This window comes from Diplotaxodon limnothrissa, linkage group LG13 (genome assembly GCF_057381915.1).
Source record: "Diplotaxodon limnothrissa isolate DT_005_m linkage group LG13, D_limnothrissa_male_GT1.1, whole genome shotgun sequence".
NCBI lineage: Eukaryota > Metazoa > Chordata > Actinopteri > Cichliformes > Cichlidae > Diplotaxodon > Diplotaxodon limnothrissa.
The window spans coordinates 10388176-10406533 of NC_140608.1; the positions used below are offsets into that span (position 1 = coordinate 10388176).

General features: G+C 39.6%; 2 protein-coding genes across 2 annotated transcripts in view; one reads left to right on the forward strand and one right to left on the reverse strand.

Annotated features, from left to right (window-relative positions):
* Window positions 1-1666, forward strand: part of LOC146619860 (VPS10 domain-containing receptor SorCS1-like) — a 51993-nt gene extending 50327 nt beyond the window's left edge. Inside the window, exons 26-27 of the mRNA XM_085369170.1 lie at window positions 168-322; window positions 1608-1666. Of these exons, the coding sequence (XP_085225296.1) occupies window positions 168-322; window positions 1608-1666 (214 nt within the window). The remainder of the gene's footprint in view (window positions 1-167; window positions 323-1607) is intronic.
* A 5935-nt stretch (window positions 1667-7601) lies between these two features.
* LOC146619862 (VPS10 domain-containing receptor SorCS3-like) overlaps window positions 7602-18358 on the reverse strand; it is a 54033-nt gene continuing 43276 nt past the window's right edge. Inside the window, exons 24-27 of the mRNA XM_085369773.1 lie at window positions 14322-14421; window positions 13386-13491; window positions 13137-13297; window positions 7602-7666 (exon numbers count right to left, since the gene is read on the reverse strand). Of these exons, the coding sequence (XP_085225899.1) occupies window positions 7602-7666; window positions 13137-13297; window positions 13386-13491; window positions 14322-14421 (432 nt within the window). The remainder of the gene's footprint in view (window positions 7667-13136; window positions 13298-13385; window positions 13492-14321; window positions 14422-18358) is intronic.

Here is an 18358-nt window from a genome sequence, read left to right on the forward strand (position 1 = left end):
GAATGCAAAATGCCCTAGTTTCCAGCTTTCAAGCAATCCTCTCCCATCCTTAACAGTTAAAAATAGTGCGTGACACATTATGCCTAGTGAAGGCATTAGTGAAACAGACCTGATGGCAGGTTTCCATTAACTTGCTTCCCTTTCCCCACCTTGTGCACGACCTGCAGGAAGATCCCAGGCATGAACACATACACGGCAGAGCAGCCTGACAAAGAACAAGAGGTCATCCCGTCAGTGACCTCCATAGCCGTCCCAAACCCTGAGGGGGACAAGCTGACCGCACTGGATCATGTGGATGTACAGCTGGACTCAAAAAGCAGAGGTGTGTAGCGCTTTGTTAAAGCTACAGGCTTTATTCAGCTTGTATCAGTTTTTTAAGCAACAAAATAGGTGTCATCTTCCCAGGCAGCCAAGCCGGCGGTGTACTTGTCACTAAAACTGCATAATTACTTACCTGATAGAATTGAGGTAACTGGAATTTTATTTGTAGTGCTAAGAGCAATAACAAAATGACATTTAGAAGATTTGTTTCTTTTCTGGGACATTATCGCCATTAATTTGGAGATCCCACAGAAAGCACTGTCAACAGTTTTTTAAATTTTTTTTATTCAGAATGAACTATAAAACACGGTTTACAGCAGTGTCTGTGAAGAAGCCAAAAAGGGCACACTTACTTTACGGGCTATAATTGAAGGGAGCAAATGTAGATAATGAGTTCAAAGAGGATTATCCTGGTGGAATCTTCTGGACAATCATGGCAGGAGCGAAAGTGAGAGTTACTTAAAGTGGAAATTCACAGAGAAACTGAAATAATGAAACTGTGCAACATAAATCTGGTATTTCTTGTTGACTAGTACGCTCTTCCATTAAGAATCATAGTTTTGAACATGTACATTGACAAACGCATGATGCTACACCTGATACATTTTTATTGTATGATTCCCAGAAGACGTCTTGTTTGATACTGTATGTAGCAGTGTCTTCAGTAAAGATGAACCAAATGTTTGGCAAAAAAAATGACTAGCCACGTGCTAGGAAATCAGAAAGCTATATCTTAATCGCGACATGCTAAAACTGTGTTCACTGAAAGGCATCGTGTCTTTATTTGTAAATAATAAATATTTGAAACATTAAAGAAAATTGTCGCAGTCAGGAGCACTGGCCACAAGTTAAAGCTCGCTGACTTGATATTCGCTTACTATTAAGTGCCAATTCTATTTTTCCTCCCCGTGTATTGTCAGACGAGTTGCCAAGACAGAGTTATTATTTTGTGTTATGTATTTATGTATTTGCCAGCCTGACTTTGGCACAGTGAGGTATTAGCACGCACAGGTAAGCGAAGCACAACCAAGTGTGAGCTAAAGTGATGAGAATGTCTCGGTGAATTATTTGACCCAATAAAATAATTAGTACAGCTGCAAAGAAGCAGAGTGGTGAAAGCATTTTCATCAAGAAATATATATGAAGTTCCGGTTGATTTACCTCCACGCGTAGCTAAACAATCGACCCATCCAAGATAAATGTGTTTGCCTGCAAAAATACACCCTCATGCAAATAGCATACATAAAATTCCTCCCGTGTCGCTTTCCTTTCTTCTCCCTCGCCAGGCTACCTGCCATCTCACACAGACATCAAGCTCTCTGATGAAGCACCCCATGTGTTTTAATGTTGAGAGTCTATGACCGACTCGAAAGCAATACATCTTCTTTGGCAGTTACTTCCAGCAAGCTATGAAACCACGGTCACAATGAATGGTCTCGAGTGTTTTGCTACCCATGCATGGATGGACCAGTTCACACTGTGCTGCCTAATCCCTCTGAGGAGACTGTACAGATTTATACTTGCTTCTTGAAAAGGAACACTTTTTGACTGAAATACTTGTATTTTTGCAAGGACACTGATCTTTTTATGTAAATAATGTACATCCATAATGGAAGAAGTCTCAGCTGGTTACAGCTGCGCCTGCCCAAATATGAAAATATCAAATGGGAGTGATGTGTAATCATATCTCAAAATATTCTACCGTTTCTGTTTTTGGACTTGTGTTTGTGGAGTTTACTTTATTTAACTATGTGGAAATAGCTTATCTGAGTAAGACAGTGAGGGAAGCAGATTCATTAAGCTCTGTACAATCAGTAAATCTTATCAGGAGATTCTCATCAAATGAAAGCTTGCAATATCCAGGAGATGAAGGAGAGCTCCTAGTCCCAGATCTGTGTATTCCATCAAGCCTGCCTCTGTGCCGCTCAAAATGTTATAATATGTGTCATAACAAAAATAAGAACAGAAGATTACAGTAGATGGGTATGCACAGCAGATGAAAATCCGAGCAATCCCTCTTGTCTAGTAGACTCAAATAAATCATTTTGGTGACAATGAAGGCAGCGGAATGAATGCTAACGTCATAAATGTTACCCTGCTTTAACGCGAACAACACATTAGTGCTCTAAATCATTGTTTTGGGCTATTATTGCAACGGTAGTCTTATATTTGATTGTCATACGGTCAACTTTAACTGTTGCACAAAACAGTGACTTTTACACTTTGTATTTATTCATTGCCAGAAGCATTTCTGGTGTATTCGGGTTTCTATACAGAGAACAAAATGTAAATTTTCAGAATAATAACACTGCAGCAGACACTCACTGTAATGCAGTAAAAAAGCGCTAAATTTACACTTTAGTTATTAGATCAAGGTTTATTTTCAGTTTGTCGCCTCCTTGACACAATTATTACTTACTTTTCATATTTTCTTTGAACTGCTGGTACTGTGAAGGATGTGGTGCCTTTTTATAGGAAAAGAGTGAAACTGTGGATTTTTGGATTATTGTAATTCACTTTTTATTTACTCTGGACTGTTTATGATATTAAGATGATACCGACATCTACACATAGCATTTCCTCGGTTTACTGCAATGCACGGGAGCCTGCAGTCTGTTTAAGGTTTACCCCCAAGGACTCGGCGGACAAAAGCCTGCAGATTTGTTCATCTCGTTCGCTGCAAGGGACACAGAGATAGAGAAGACATATCTCCTGTCAACAAGGCTCAGCCTACGCACACTGCTTTGGTCAGCTGCTGTCTCTTTGGGAAAAGTACTAAAGTTCTTCTTCATCAAACTTTTCTTTTTAAGTGTTGTCAGCATCATATGTCAGTAAGACAAATTGACTAGAGGCTTCTCCATACTTCTTCCCTCCAATCCTCCAATTGAGCCTGAAGCATAAATAAACTCGTCTTCAGACAAACTCTCATCTCTCCACATGGTCATCTGAAGATTTTTTTTTTCTTTGTGCTTGTTATTTATTTAACAACTATTTTTTGTTAAGTCCGAATAATTAACCTGTGAATACGATTGTGAACATATTTGCATGACCTTTTTTTTTCTATTTCAAGCTACCTAAATATGTCTTAGGTAAAAAAAAAAGAAAAGAAATGTTAACAATGTGAACTGGAAAATGTTATGTTTCTCAACGGGCTAGACTAATCATTCATTATAAGTGATGTGATTATTCAGTGGGTTGTTACTGTGTTTTTCATTTGATCTTGCAGAAGTAACCATAATTACATAAATAATAAAGAAGAAACACAAAAGGATTGCAGTGTGGCTGCTATATTTCTGCTGTTTAAACCACGTAGTTAACTCGCAGGCTATGCAAAGTCAATCAGCAAGGCTCATGAGGAGCAAAAGTAAGGCTCTACCCTAGCCGACTGTGAGTCTATCACAAATTGGTACTTTTGATTGATAGGCACGCTCACATTGTAGAATTAGTTGCTTCTTCTTCTTTGTCTCTTAACAAGTGTTGCTTAGCATGCCTGAAGTTTCAGTGCAGCCATTTGCATAATACAATGGGACAGAGCGAGAGGACAATGAAAAGCACCAAGTAGCCTGGAGTGATTCTAATGGGATAGTTCCTTGGCTCTCCCACTGTGCAACAAATTAATTATCCCCTCTCCAGGAAATCAACACACACACACACACAAAATCAACAAGGAAGATTTTCCCAGTCTGGGTAGCACCTTGAATGAAAAATGTCCCACAACAATAACCCACAGCAATATTGTGTTAGCCACAGTGTGAAATTGATGAGCATGTTTCCTTTCATTGAGTGCTACATTACAGTGTCTGGCTGCAGCGAATCATCCATTAGTGATTGTCACCGTTCAATTTGATTGTGCACTGCCGAACATCCCAGGGCAGTTAGAGAAAGGCCTTGGTGTTAATTCAGACTGAGAGCAGGAGCGAGAATAAGACTCTCGGGGCGTTGATGGCTGTTGGAGTGATGAAGATTGGTGTGCGATATGAAGCCGTTGAAGTGGCAAACAAAATGCAAAACACAGAAACAAGGTCCTGGTTGCTGCAGCTTTGTGTGTGAAGACATATTTCAGCCAATCAACCACAGTGTTTTATGCTCCAATCTCACTGTCTTTCACATTTCTTTTGTAACTCAGAGAAGAAATCATACTAATACCTCCGTACTAACATCTGCTTTTCATCACTTGACCACAGCCGTAGTAATTGTTCCCATTAAAAAGAAACCAGCTATAACTGGCAACTTGAATGATAGAGTGTTAGAGGTAAAATGAAGCTCAGTCTAAATGTCAGATGGGAATCTTCACATGGGTGTTATCACACTTCTGCCCATTAAATCTGACTTCAGAGCCTCTGTGGGATCATTAAAAGTGCTGTGGTGAGCCTGATACACTGGCTGCTACATGGCACCTGTGTTTCAGATAAGGCTGTGGTAGTGCTGTTAAAGAGAAGCTTCTCGAACCCTTTGGTTTTTAGGTTTGTGTCATGACAACCCCAACATTTTTTGTAAGCACTGCGAGCCATTTCTTAATCTTACATGTTCCACTGTTAGGCTTACTGTGGGTGTATGCATAATACAAAACATAATTCCATATAAAAATACATTTATTTTGAACAATTTCAAAATGGCAATTTGTTCACAGTAAGAAATGTGATTCCAAACAAGACGATTTTATATAATCGACAAAAAGGAACAATATCATAGAAGTTTCATGTTTCATGCACAACTCTGGGCAAATGCACAACTAGACTATAAGACAAGGTGTTTAATAGTTTGTTTAATGTGTCAAGTAAAGTTTAAAATCACAATGATATATATTTATATATATATATTTATATATACAGTACTGGCTCACCCCAATAAAAGTCTTTTATAGTCTTATCACAGATAATTAGGGCATGCTACTGTAAAAAAAAAAAAAACAAACGAAAAAAAAAACCCCCAATGAAATTAAAAAAGTGGACATACATCTTGCTGTGAGACTTAAAATCAAGGAAAGACACAACTGCCTGCTCAGTGGGCTGCCTTAACGACAATGTATGACGATGCTAGTGTACAGATTTAAATTCCATCTTATTCTATGTACATGTTGTCGATATTTCCCCTTGTAAGGCCAGACTTTCATGATGTTGTATACCATATTCTGAGAAACAGTCATTGAAAGCACCATGTTATCTAACAGAGCAGAAACATACATCCCTGTCTTATACTCTTTACCAACAGTCACATATGTATGCATAAGCATTATATCTACAACTCAAAGACCTCTAGTTTTAGGATGGTAACGTTTAGCTTGAACATAAAGTTTAAGAGGTTAATAGAATAAATTATATGATTTAAAAAAAAAAATCAAACAATCTCTTATATTTTTGTCTTATATTATAGTCACACTCAGGAAAACAGTGACGTGAGCCAAAATTACTGAGACTGTGTACAATGATGATCTTGTCACCTGAAATGATTGTTTCAAAGACAGGGACCAGGTTTGCAACCACTCGCAGTCAGTTGCCTTTGGTGGATGAAGACAGCAATAAAACGGTCAGTCTGCTTTCAGTTTGAATGTAGCTGGCTCTACATACACAGAAATTCACATCAAACGGAAATTCACACAAACTATTTACAGAGTTCGGCCAGAACCTCATAGATCTGAAACAGAATTTCCTCCACAAATAATGACATCATTGCTGCAAAATGACAGAGATGGTCAGCAACCTTGCTTTCATATAGAGATATAACCAGAATACAACTTGTTGGCAACCAGTTGAGTCATGTCTCCTATTTCAAAGAGATGCGCCGCAGATGAGTTGTGCTCATTGGTGCAGACTGACTCAGATTGATTGCATTGTGTTGCAATCTATGTTTATAAATGAGACTGCAGTTTTATGCAAACCTTTGCTAACCTGTCTGAAGGTGACTGCACTCAGTCTGAGTCAGGCCATGATTGTTTAGAGACAAAGGTTGAAGGTGTTGCATGCTCAACTTCTGCTTCTTATTTGCAATTGGTCGCCAAATGCAAAAAAAATCTGATGCAATCACAAGGCCACCACCCATTTTTCATAGTCATAATGGGGTTGCAGTGCTAGTTTTATACTAGTGCAACTGAGCTATTATGAAGGAAGAGCAGAATGTAATCTGCCCCATCATGCAAGTCTTTGTTGGATGGGTTGACTATCCATTAAAGCTGTGTCCGCACAACAAGTGATTCTCAGCAGTGCTGTGACCAGAGACCACAAAGTCAACCTCAAGTGACTATAGATAAAAAAAACTGCTAACAAAGCAAAGTGGACAAGTCCAAGATAAACTTTTCTCAAAATTGAGGCAATCGATTGAAGTGACTACCAGAGAGATGCTGGTGATTGACTTACAACCTGGTAATCAATACAGAGCATAACCGAGGCAACCAGAGCCTGGAATGATCGCTAGCAACCAACTGTTGGTTTCAGATGCATGAATTGCTCCCTGTGTGGACACGGCTCTTCAGGATGTAATAAAGAGGAAAAAGTAAACAAAAAGTATGAATAAAGTAAAATATTGTAATTGACAGAGTTGATCATTTTTAGTCAAATTAGTATGATAGAGATAAATATGAATGCAGCAGAACCTTTTTATTAGATGGAATCAGTATTTTCCAGCCTTGTTTAGTAGTATTCTAATATTCCCACAGGGCTGTCTCCTTACGACAACCACTGAGAAATCAATGTCGAGTTTACAAACTATAGTAAAGCCTATCCATCCTCTCTCTAGTACTAACCTCTCCATTAATAATATCCTCCTTCTTATTAACATTATACCCATATATTCCTAACACTGTTTTCTCTAGAAGGGCACCTACCAAAGCTTCCGGGGTATTTGTTTTCTAGTGCCCGGCCATGTATTTCCCAAATACTATACAAAAGGAGTAAAACAATATTTAAAGCAGCACAACATCATCTGAGTATTCATAATATTAATAATGTTCATATTAGCAATGTAGGATCCATGGCATGTGGTAAAGAGCGAGGGAGTCTTGACGCCACTTACTTTTTGCTTGTTGCTGCACTTATTAACACATTTCAGCATTAACTGTCCCCAAACTAGAGGCCCTGTAGTCTGGCTCAGTGGATTCATCTTTATCATCTGGTATTGTAAACTAGATGCTTATTCTATCCACATGAATAAAAAAAAACATGTCTCGGAACGATAGCAGCTATTGGCATGAAAACAAAGAAGGAAAAAAAAGACCAGTAAATAAAACTATTTCAGCACAATTGAAACACAACAATCAGTACTTACTCTGTAACAGAGCTCATGTCTTAGACATTAGTACAGTTAGGAAATTCCCTTGTAACAATTCTCTCCATATTTCTGCCAATTCCACCTGAAAAAAAGAAGAAGAGGTGAACAAATTATTAAACTGAGTAAATAAAATAGCAGGGGACTGCTGTGGCATGATTTGGTTTTTTTGTGTTTTTTAATTAAATGGCTTGTAGAGGCTTTTATATTTAATTGCATCATTCATGCATTTTGCCTGAAACACACTAAAAGAACATGGCTTATCCGAGCAGGGCTGAGCTGGTGATGACGGTAGGCTGATAAGATACAATCGCCGTGACAAGTGCGGTCATTCAGATCGTGCAGACACTGGCTTATTCGAAAGTTGAACTTCAGCGTCTCAAACATCTCAGTTCAATAAATTCAGCCATTTGTATAGAGCAGCCTGAACCTAATTTCATGTTCATTCTCATAAGTAATAACCTGCAATAAATTCATTAAGGTGGAGACCTGGCTGTCAGTTCAGATTTACAAAAGACATACAGATTTTTTTTAGCTTTAAATTAATCTTATAAGAGGGATGTTTTAAGAGTAAAACTTGTGTAGCCTGCAGCAAATTGAGTATTTAATATAAAAGATAAAATGAGCTTTAAAATTGAGATCGGAATTCTAGTGCTTTTTAAAATGAACCAGAAACAGTAACTGTATATTAACTAAAGGGAGCTCTTTCACCTCTATAAAGCTAAAAGCACAGCTCAAAGAAATGAGCAGAACACTTGATTGTCACAGTATAACACAGTTGGTTAAACATCAAGTTTATCAGTCTGTTCAGTTAGGAAGCATAAACTATTCTAAATCCATTTCACCTGCTTTGGTAACAGTGAAAGTGACAACAGGTTCACTGGAGAGGCAACAACAAGACAGCTGCTAAAAAAGGAATGTTTCTGCAGGAGGTGGTCACAGACAGTTGCTCTCTCCTTATCCCCCCCGACTGATTTTTCTCTTATTTTGCTTTTTATTAGTGTCCTTGTCACTACTGGTAGCATGAAACAATACCTGCAGCCCATTCAGGCTGCACAGGTAGCTGCCCCAGGATGGCGCATCCATACATGCCATCACAAAAACTTTGGTGTATGTCTAAGGACAGTCTCAAGATTGTGGACATGATACCAAAAGACTGGCTAATACATGCAGAGAGGTGGACAAGACCGAAGAAGGGCATCATCAACCAAGAAGCAGGATCGGCCTCTGCTCCTGTGTGTGTGGAGAAACAGGGGGAGCACTGCCAGAGCCTTACAGAATGACCTCTAGTGGGCTCATTGTGCATATTTCTGACCAAACTGTCAGGAACAGACTACGGGAGACTGGGATGAAGGACTGAAGTCCTTTAGTGGGACCTGTGCTCACAGCCCACCACCGTGCAGCTTGGCTGGCATACGCCAAAGAATGCAAAAATTGGCAGTATCCACCTCTGATCCCCTGTTGGCTTCACAGATGAAAGCAGGTTCGCTCTGACAATGAGTCAAAGAGTCTGGAGACACCATGGGAAACTTTATGATGTCTGAAACATCATCCGGCATTACAAGTTTTCGCGTGGGTCAGTGATGATCTTATCCTTATCCTTGCAAGGTCATACAGACCTGCATACACAGACTGCTGTTTGGTACCAGGAGGGAATCCTCAGAACTTTTGTCAGACCCTATGCCGGTCTACATTGCTCTCATGTGTCCAGAGGGCATTTAAGGCAGTGATACACTGACTGGCTCTCATATTACCAGGCCAGGGCTGATGATTTTGGTTACAATTGATGTCGTTGCATCATTTTGTTTGCAACAAATTATAGATTATACATCAGTAAATAGTTACAACTTAGATATGTCATTCATCAAGATGTGGTGTTTGACTTAAGCGTTTCATGGATTTTTTTTGAGAAGTATACTTATTTCCTTCTGTCTGGATGGCTGCTGTAAAGAGACAGAAATGAGTTAATATGTTTTCAGACATGTTAACTTCCATTTCTATATCAAATGATTCTTATTCTAGTTAGGTTTTGTTTCAGATCTAGATGGTTCTATTTTATTTCAGACCAATACATAACAAACATTACTAATGAAGCTGCAATGAACCATTTTTGTGGTTGCTTTGGAAAGCAAAAATAATTAATATACAGATCTGTTCAGATTTATGTGGCCAATTGTTTTTCAGTAAACATGTTACTTTGCACAACCAGTTGTTACAAAATAACACGATCCCCTCTTTCAGCTCTGTGTTTGGTCTCCTATAAAGTTTTTATAGCTGCAAAATGTCTCAGTATTTTTGCCATCTAACTTTTAATCTTGACTACTTGCTGTTTGGTGCTGAGCTGCTGGTGTTTTTAGAGCTTTTCACAATAACAGTGGACTCAACATGCTAGTTGCAGATTGCATAGCTAAGGTTAAGTCCACTGTAAAGCCCTGCAAAGCTGAGGGGAGCTGCAGAGTCAGAGGTTAATTCTCTGTAGGTTCATCAATAAGAACACCTTTCAAGCTGTCCTGTCACATTGCCTTTTGACACACTATTATTAGAAAACAACTCAGAATCGATTTAAGGATGTCACTTAAGAGTAACCATCAATGGAGCACATGCAGGATACACCCGAGACTGATAGCTGTGACCAATTATGTAGCCGAATGAGAGGTGCTCTTCAAAAGTTACTGCTTCAGTGTTTTGTCTCTTTGACCAAGAGATGACATTTGATACTCCTACACTGAGTCTAGTGAATTCAGGTGTAATTTTTGGAGGTTACATGCAGTACAAGCCTCATCCTCCTTTCAAAAACAGTTTCCTTTTTCCACATACAGCATCAATTTTGTACGTACAAATGCTAATCAGAGAATTCTAACTTGTCTTCCTTAGTTGATTGCTAGGAAGACTGGTCCTGACAACTTCCTGTCTTGTATAATGTATCATACATGAATCCCCTTTCCAGCATAATTAATCCCCATTTCAACTCAACTGTAATTTTCTACGGAGCCCATATGAGCTGTCATTTTAATCATTTAGTATTAACATATATCAAATGAAAGTCCTTAACTAAGCTGCCAAAAAAATGTTCATTTAAGTCTGTCAGATACTGCTTGAAACATTCAAATCTTCCTTTTAACCTTCATGAATTCTGACTGTAATTTTACTTAATAGCTTCAGCGGCATTGTGACAGCTACCAGTGATAAGAGATTCTTCTTCGTTTTAAAGCATGTAAGGATATTTGGACTAAAGTGAGGACACATAAAATCACTGAACCCACACATTAATTAAATTAAACTCTCTAAGGAAATATTTCCCACTGGCTGGTGGAAGACCTGCCTTACAAGACATGGAAGGTTCAGTACTGTATAACAAATGTGCTCTATTTATTCCACATTTTTAAAAAGAGTTCACAAAATTGTGTAGGTAAATCATCGATGGCAATACTCAAAACAGATGAACAATCATATTAATCCTGCAGTAAGCTGAACAGCGACTTGGACTAACAGATGGTAGACTTTATAACGTTCCTGTAAAATAGTGAAAACCGAATACAGCAGACTCAGCTTTCTGGGAACATTTATATCTCAGCCAGAATTGGAATACATGAAAATCAAACCAAGCTGATGAGTACTAATGAAATCTTTAAGCAGCAGGTTGTAAATTCATTTAGCATAGCGAGCCACAGATTAAAGGCCCCATGCTGCTCTGCCCTTTTCTAAATAAACACTCTCGAAAGCAACTAAAAAGGAGTCAATTTGTTTCAGATCAGCAAGGACTTGGTTGAAACAGCTGAGAAATGAAGAACAGCCAAAGTGCTGAGTGACCAGAAAAAAGGCCTGCAGCCCACATGTCTGTGTCAGGAGCACTGCAATGCTAGTTTTGTCAAACAGTCCACACCGTCTGCAGGGACTGAATAGTTCTCATCTAAAAGACATCACAGCGGCTGTCAAGCATAGCAATCAAAAAGTTAACTTGTCATGGTGATATCTGGTTTCTGTGCAGATGCTGCAGTTGTGCTCGGGCTGTGCAAATTGCAAAAATATGACAGACAGCATTGATAAAGACGTCGCAGCACCTCAGACACGCACTGAATTCTAATGTATTTTTGAGTAGTTTCACTAAAAAAATAAAAAACATGCCATTTTAAATAAGAGCAAAAAGAACATCCTCGTATTTTGAGTCTACGCTATATTAAATTTCAGATTTATTCAAATGCTCAGTGATGTTTTTTAGGGCAATAAAAAGTTAATCAGCATCTGTCTTTTACAATAACATTCAGCCTTTAAACCCCGTATTAATAAAATACATATTATTACATTAAAAAATAATCACAGTAGGTTCTCATATACTCTTAATGTGGGCCTGAAATAAAAGCTTGCATCATGATACACTGTCTCTTCAATGATTGAAAGCAACAAAGTACATTCGTGGGGAACTTATACTGTACTTGACTATTTGACATTTATACTATATGTTTACACACTATGTTTTAACATAAAGTAGGTCCAGCATTTTATTGAAATATATGATCTAACATGTTAATACAGTATGTAAGGCAGAAACAGAGCTTGCACAATTGGAACAAGCTTGAAAGTGAATATTTGACCTGATCATCTTTAACTCTCTTAGCAGCATTCTTGTAATTTCTTTAAGTAGTCTTCAGGAATAGTTCTCCAGGGTTCTTGAAGGACTTTCAAAGCTCTTATTTGGATGTTGGCTGCCTTTTGTTCCTGTTCTCTATCAAGATGATCCCAAAATCCTTCAATAATGTTGAGATCTGGACTCTGAGGAGGCCAATCTGTGACTGCTACTATTTCAATTTGTGCTTTTTCTATCCTGTAGACACTCACTGTTGTACCTCACTTCTGACCTCCTCCATTCATATTGATTATGATTTGAACAGAAAACTTCAAATGTGGACTGATTACTCCATGAGACCAGTTTCCTCAACTTTTTTTAAGGATACACTGCACAGATCGCTGCAATCTGCCAGGTTTTTAGCTAATAGCACCATAAGAATCACCTTGTTGTTGCAAAAAGTAATATTTTGTGTTTTTCAATCTATATTGTTAACATTTTTCATACAAATTACATTTTTTGACAGGCTAACAAAGTGCCAAACAATACAATTTAAAATTGGTTCTTTGTTAGGTTTTCTGTGATGTGTAGATACAACACTGTTAATTCTGTAAGCCAAGAGCCTTTTTAAGGTTAAATGATTTATACCTCAGTGTTAAGTGGTTCATAAAAATACTCTGAAAATGGTCAGGTACAAGAGCTGCACTGAAAATAAGTAAAAAAAAGCAACCAATGTCAAAAGAAAAACTTTGAAAGACCTTCAGAAAGCCTGGAGAATTATTGCTCCTGACCATTAAAAAAAATTAGACATAGCATGGGTACTTGGAAGCAACATATATAGAAAAGAGGGATGCCTCACAACTTTTGCACAGTAGTGCAGCCTCATTAGAATGTAGATTTTATGTCACTACTCCATTAGTAATAATTACAGCACATTTTTCAACAACACAGTCACAGTTTGCCTGCAGTAAAGGCATTTTGAAAGGATTACCTATGTTCCTCGCCTCCAGCTCTTTTTCCATGAGTTCTTTCTGGGAGGGAAACTCACTGAGCTTGACCTTGGACATGGTGTCATTCTGACCGACTGTGCTTATCACTTCTGGATCCTTCTCATGGCTGTCCTCAGTCTGAACGTGGACCCAAGGGATTTTCCTAAGAGACAGCAGAGCAATAAAGATGATTAGCTTTTGATTATCAAGTGAGTTCAACAGTATTTACTTCGTTATCTCAGTAAACATACCTTTTGAACTTGTAGATGAAGAATGCAGCTAAACCAACAAACACCACGATGAGCAGCATCAGCATGGCCGACCCACTGGGAAGTGAGTTTGAGTCCACAAGTGGTGCTGAAAGCCAAACACCATAAATGAGCACCAAACTTTTTACATAATATGTGTTAAACTCATTACTTTTTCCTAAACCATGTCCTATTCCAAGGATATTACTTCATTACCCAATGTCATGAAGAGCATATCCCTACATGTTATCCCCTCAGGGCATAAAAAGCACCTTTAGGAGGTCCACTGCTTCTCTCCAGGGTTCATACTGCATGCAGCAGTAGCTTATGCATAGTCATGGCTTTATAAATGCTGAGATGCAATATTCAAAGTATTTCCTCTCACTGCCCATCTTTCTCCCCGTCACAGAGAAGCCTATGAAGTCTTTGACCTTTCCCGATCATTTTAAAGGCAACCCAGACCTTTGTATGCAGACACAAATGAAGACAGATCCATTGGTGGATGAAAAGGGTAAAGACACGCGAGGTGATCGACACGTTTTTACGATATGCTAATGACCCGGTGACCCTGTGAATTTCCCGTGCATATCAAACACCTGCTTTGTCAATCATGTGATTGATTGGCTGACTTCAAAGAGAGCTACTGTCTCATAGCCTCAGGTGCAAAACTGGCACTCTGTGAAGGATATTTAAATCCTGTGATATACAGCATTGTCCGTCTCTCAGGAAACACTTTGTCTTTGCCTTGCTTTATTTTTTCAGAGCGTTGTTAAAATTCAATGTCAAACCAGTCTAACGAAGACACATCTTATCTAATGCTCTGTGGATCTGTAGACATGCTGTATTAATCTGCCGTAAAATAAGCCTAGGGCCTGTTTGAGTGTTTTGTTTTCACATATCTCTAAAAGGGTTTCAATGTAACGACTGCTGAAAACTTACCCAGAGTTTGCTGAGTCATGTACACAATAATGCGAATGTCAGCTTTCAGTTCAAACTGGATCAGGCCTTGGTTCAGTGCAGTGACAAAAATATTTGATATCTGTCACAGGATTTTAACAAAAACACACAGAAAACACAAAGGTTTACATTAAAATTTCATGAACAAGCAAGACATTTTTGGAAAAGAAAAGATTGATACAATAATTAGCTCAGCTTAGCATAATGGCCGGTGGCGCCATTGACTGGCTCTCTCCATTGTTCAAAGATTCGCCCGATAATTAACACATTTCAGTGCATTTGTCTTGCGTTTTGCACTTACTTTGTTTGAGTCCTAGCAAAATAAGCAGTCTGCGGATCTTTTGTGAGCTCAAAAGCTTTTGCTCAAGATCATTTAACAAAAAGAAATAAAAATCAACTATTCTGACAAAAAGACAGGAGCCTGAGATGGAAGTGGCAGAACTGAAGATGTTAAGAGTTTTACTGAGGATGTAGTGAAGGAGGACGTGCAAGTGCTTTTGTGACAGAGGAGGATGCTAGGGATACGCTAAAAGAAGAAGAAGGAAAACAGAAGAAATAAATACCAACTATGGAAACATGCCATATGAACAAACAGTCTTATTATCCTATTAACAGCCTTTAGGTCCTCTTAAATATCTAGCATAAATATAAATACAATGTATCTTTAATGTCCAGGTGTTAAGATATTCATTGTGTGTACTCATGTTGTACAGTGTTTAACTGCATTATGGTTACTGTGGTTTAACAGAGACAGTATTTTAGTTGCCACCACAAGGAGGCACTGTTTCATTGTAAGAGCACGGATGCTGCGTCATCACGCCCCTAAGAAAAAAAAAAGTATACCACAACGAAAATGGCACCCATGAGAAAAGTTTTGCCGCGTGTTAATGAGGAATAAAGTTCCCAAAATATTAAGGACATTTTTGCCTCCGTCGTCATTTTCCTTCGAGTTGATCGCTGTCGATGCTGCAATACTCAACAGGTTATGGGCCCAGGGCCGACTCGAAGAAGAGTTTTTTCTCATGAAGATCCGGAGCCACAACGGATAGCGGGCTAACGGCTAAATAGCAACATGGATCAACGAGGAGCAAGCAGGCTGCCTCGACTCATGTTTGACGGAGATGAGACCAGATATGAACTTTGGGAAACTAAGGTGCTAGGATATTTGCACTTGTTGGGATTAAAAGCCACTGTTCTGAAGGAACCGAACAGTGAGGCTGAAGTAGCAGCAGACGGTAAGAAGAACGCTGACGCTTACGCTGAGTTAATCCAATTTTTGGACGATAAAAGCCTCTCACTGATTATGAGAGATGCCCCTGATAATGGGAGAAGAGCATTAGAAATATTGAGGGACTACTACGCTGGAAAGGGGAAGCCCCGAATCATCAACCTGTACACCACGCTATCATCGCTTCAGAAAAAGAGGGAAGAGACTGTCACAGACTATGTCATCAGAGCAGAGGCCGCCATTACAGCACTGCGCAATGCGGGTGAGACTTTAGGTGATGGATTATTGATTGCTATGGTTTTAAAAGGTCTACCTGAAAGTTTTAAGCCATTTGCAATACACGTTACTCACGATAAAGACGATATGACATTTGCTGAGTTCAAAACAAAGCTACGGAGTTTCGAAGACACTGAAAAGTCAAGCGCATCCGAGTGTAGCGACAACGTAATGAAAACAGGAGGAAGAACCGGGCGTGAGCACACGAGATCCAGCGCACAATGCAGATACAAGAGCGATGTGGACATTGTGTGTTTCAAGTGTGGACTAAAAGGCCACCGAGCAAAAGTGTGCAGACGGAGGACGTGGTGCAGTCATTGCAAAAGCAGCACACACAGTGATACCACATGTAGACATAAAGACAAACAAGATGGCGCGCGGAAGGTCGCAGATGAGAGCGGCAACGGATCCAAAGCAGAAACGCCAGATTATGCCTTCAGGATTAAGGGCGTAGACATCAAAGTCCAGCAGTCAGCGTACAGCATTGAGGAGAAAGGCCTGTTGGTGGACACTGGGGCTACCTCACACATCATTAACAGCATCGCCAAGTTCAAGAGCTTCGACGACGCGTTCAGACCGGAGTCACACAGCGTAGAACTGGCAGACGGTACCCAGTGCAGAGGCGTCGCCCAACAGAGGGGGGACGCAGAGGTGTTCCTGATTGACAATATAGGCCAGCGACGCAAAGCAACGCTGAAAGATGCGCTGTTTATTCCATCATACCCCCAGAACATATTCTCTGTAAAGTCAGCCACTGCATTAGGAGCAACAGTCACCTTTAAACAAGGGCAGGACACGTTGACCCACAAAGACTGTACTAACTTTAACATTCATGTGTATGGCAAGTTGTACTATTTGCAGACTGAAGTTGAGGGTAATGATAAGTGTAACACCTGTCATGACATACAGGCATGGCATGAGATATTAGGTCATTGCAACTATGAAGATGTAGTAAGATTGCAAGGTGTGGTTAACGGTATGCAGATTAAGGGGAGAACCGATAGACCTGAAAAGGAATGTGAAGTGTGTATCCAGGGAAAGTTTGCACAAACCCGAAACAGAGATCCTGATACAAGAGCAAAGGCTCCTTTACAAATGGTACACACAGATTTAGCAGGTCCGATAGCCACTGAATCTATTGATGGGTACAAATATGTGCAGTCATTCACTGATGATTATTCAAACTCAGTGTTTGTATATTTCCTGAAGACGAAAACTGATACAGTGCAGGCAACAGAGAAATTTCTAGCGGATGTTGCACCATATGGCAACGTAAAATGCATTAGATCAGACAATGGGACAGAGTTCACATGCAGAGATTTCCAAACCCTGTTAAGGAAAAATGGCATTAAGCATGAGACATCAGCCCCGTACTCACCCCATCAGAACGGTACCGCCGAGAGGGGGTGGCGTACTCTTTTCGAGATGGGCAAGTGCATGCTAATTGAGAGTCAGCTACCGAAATGCCTATGGAACTATGCCATTCAAACTGCTGCTGTAACACGGAACAGATGCTTTAGTAAGCGAACAGGGAAAACACCCTACCAAATGCTGACAGGTAAAAAGCCAGACTTGTCAAAAATGCAGAAATTTGGGTCTGTGTGCTATGCATACAAACAGGACAAGGGGAAACTTGATTCAAAATGTGACCAAGGTTTCTTTGTAGGTTATGATAAGAACAGTCCCGCCTACTTAGTTTACCACCCTGAAACTGAGAAAGTTCAGAAACATAGACTTGTTAAGTTTGTGAGCAAAGTAAATGTAGAAAGACAAACACAGACAGATGAGGGAGAACTAAATGATGACTGTAGCAGAGTAAGACAGCCTATGGCTAACAGACCTTCAGAGAAAGGTGACAAGGACAATGAGGTTCCAGAACCTATTGTGACAGACACAAGTCCACAAAGTGGTATACCTGATGAGCGTGAACGAAAAGAGACAAGTGTGACAAGTGATGGATTTGTCAACAAAAGGTATCCTCTTAGGGAGAGAAGAAAACCGGGACATTTAAATGACTTTGTAGCTGCCAACAGTGGCAGCGATGAGATCCACACTACCATAGACTACTGCTACAGGGCAGTGTGTGGTGTCCCAAACACATTTAAGGAAGCCATAGAATCAGCTAACTCAAAGAACTGGATCAAAGCCATGGATGAAGAAATTCACTCGTTACGGGAAAATGACACTTTTACCCTAACCACTTTGCCAAAGGGAAAGAAAACTGTAGGGGGGAAGTGGGTTTATTCCGTTAAGAGTGACATTGAGGGAAACGACAGATACAAGGCAAGGTTCGTAGCCAAAGGTTACAGCCAACAGTTGGGGATAGATTATGGAGAGACATTCTCACCAACAGCCAACTTACCCAGCATAAGAGTTTTGTTACAGAAAGCAGCGCAGGAGAGCCTGTTACTCCATCAAATGGATGTGAAGACAGCATATTTACACGCTCCCATTGATTATGAAATCTACATTGATCAGCCAGAAGGTTATGAAGAGGGAGAAGGGCTAGTCTGTA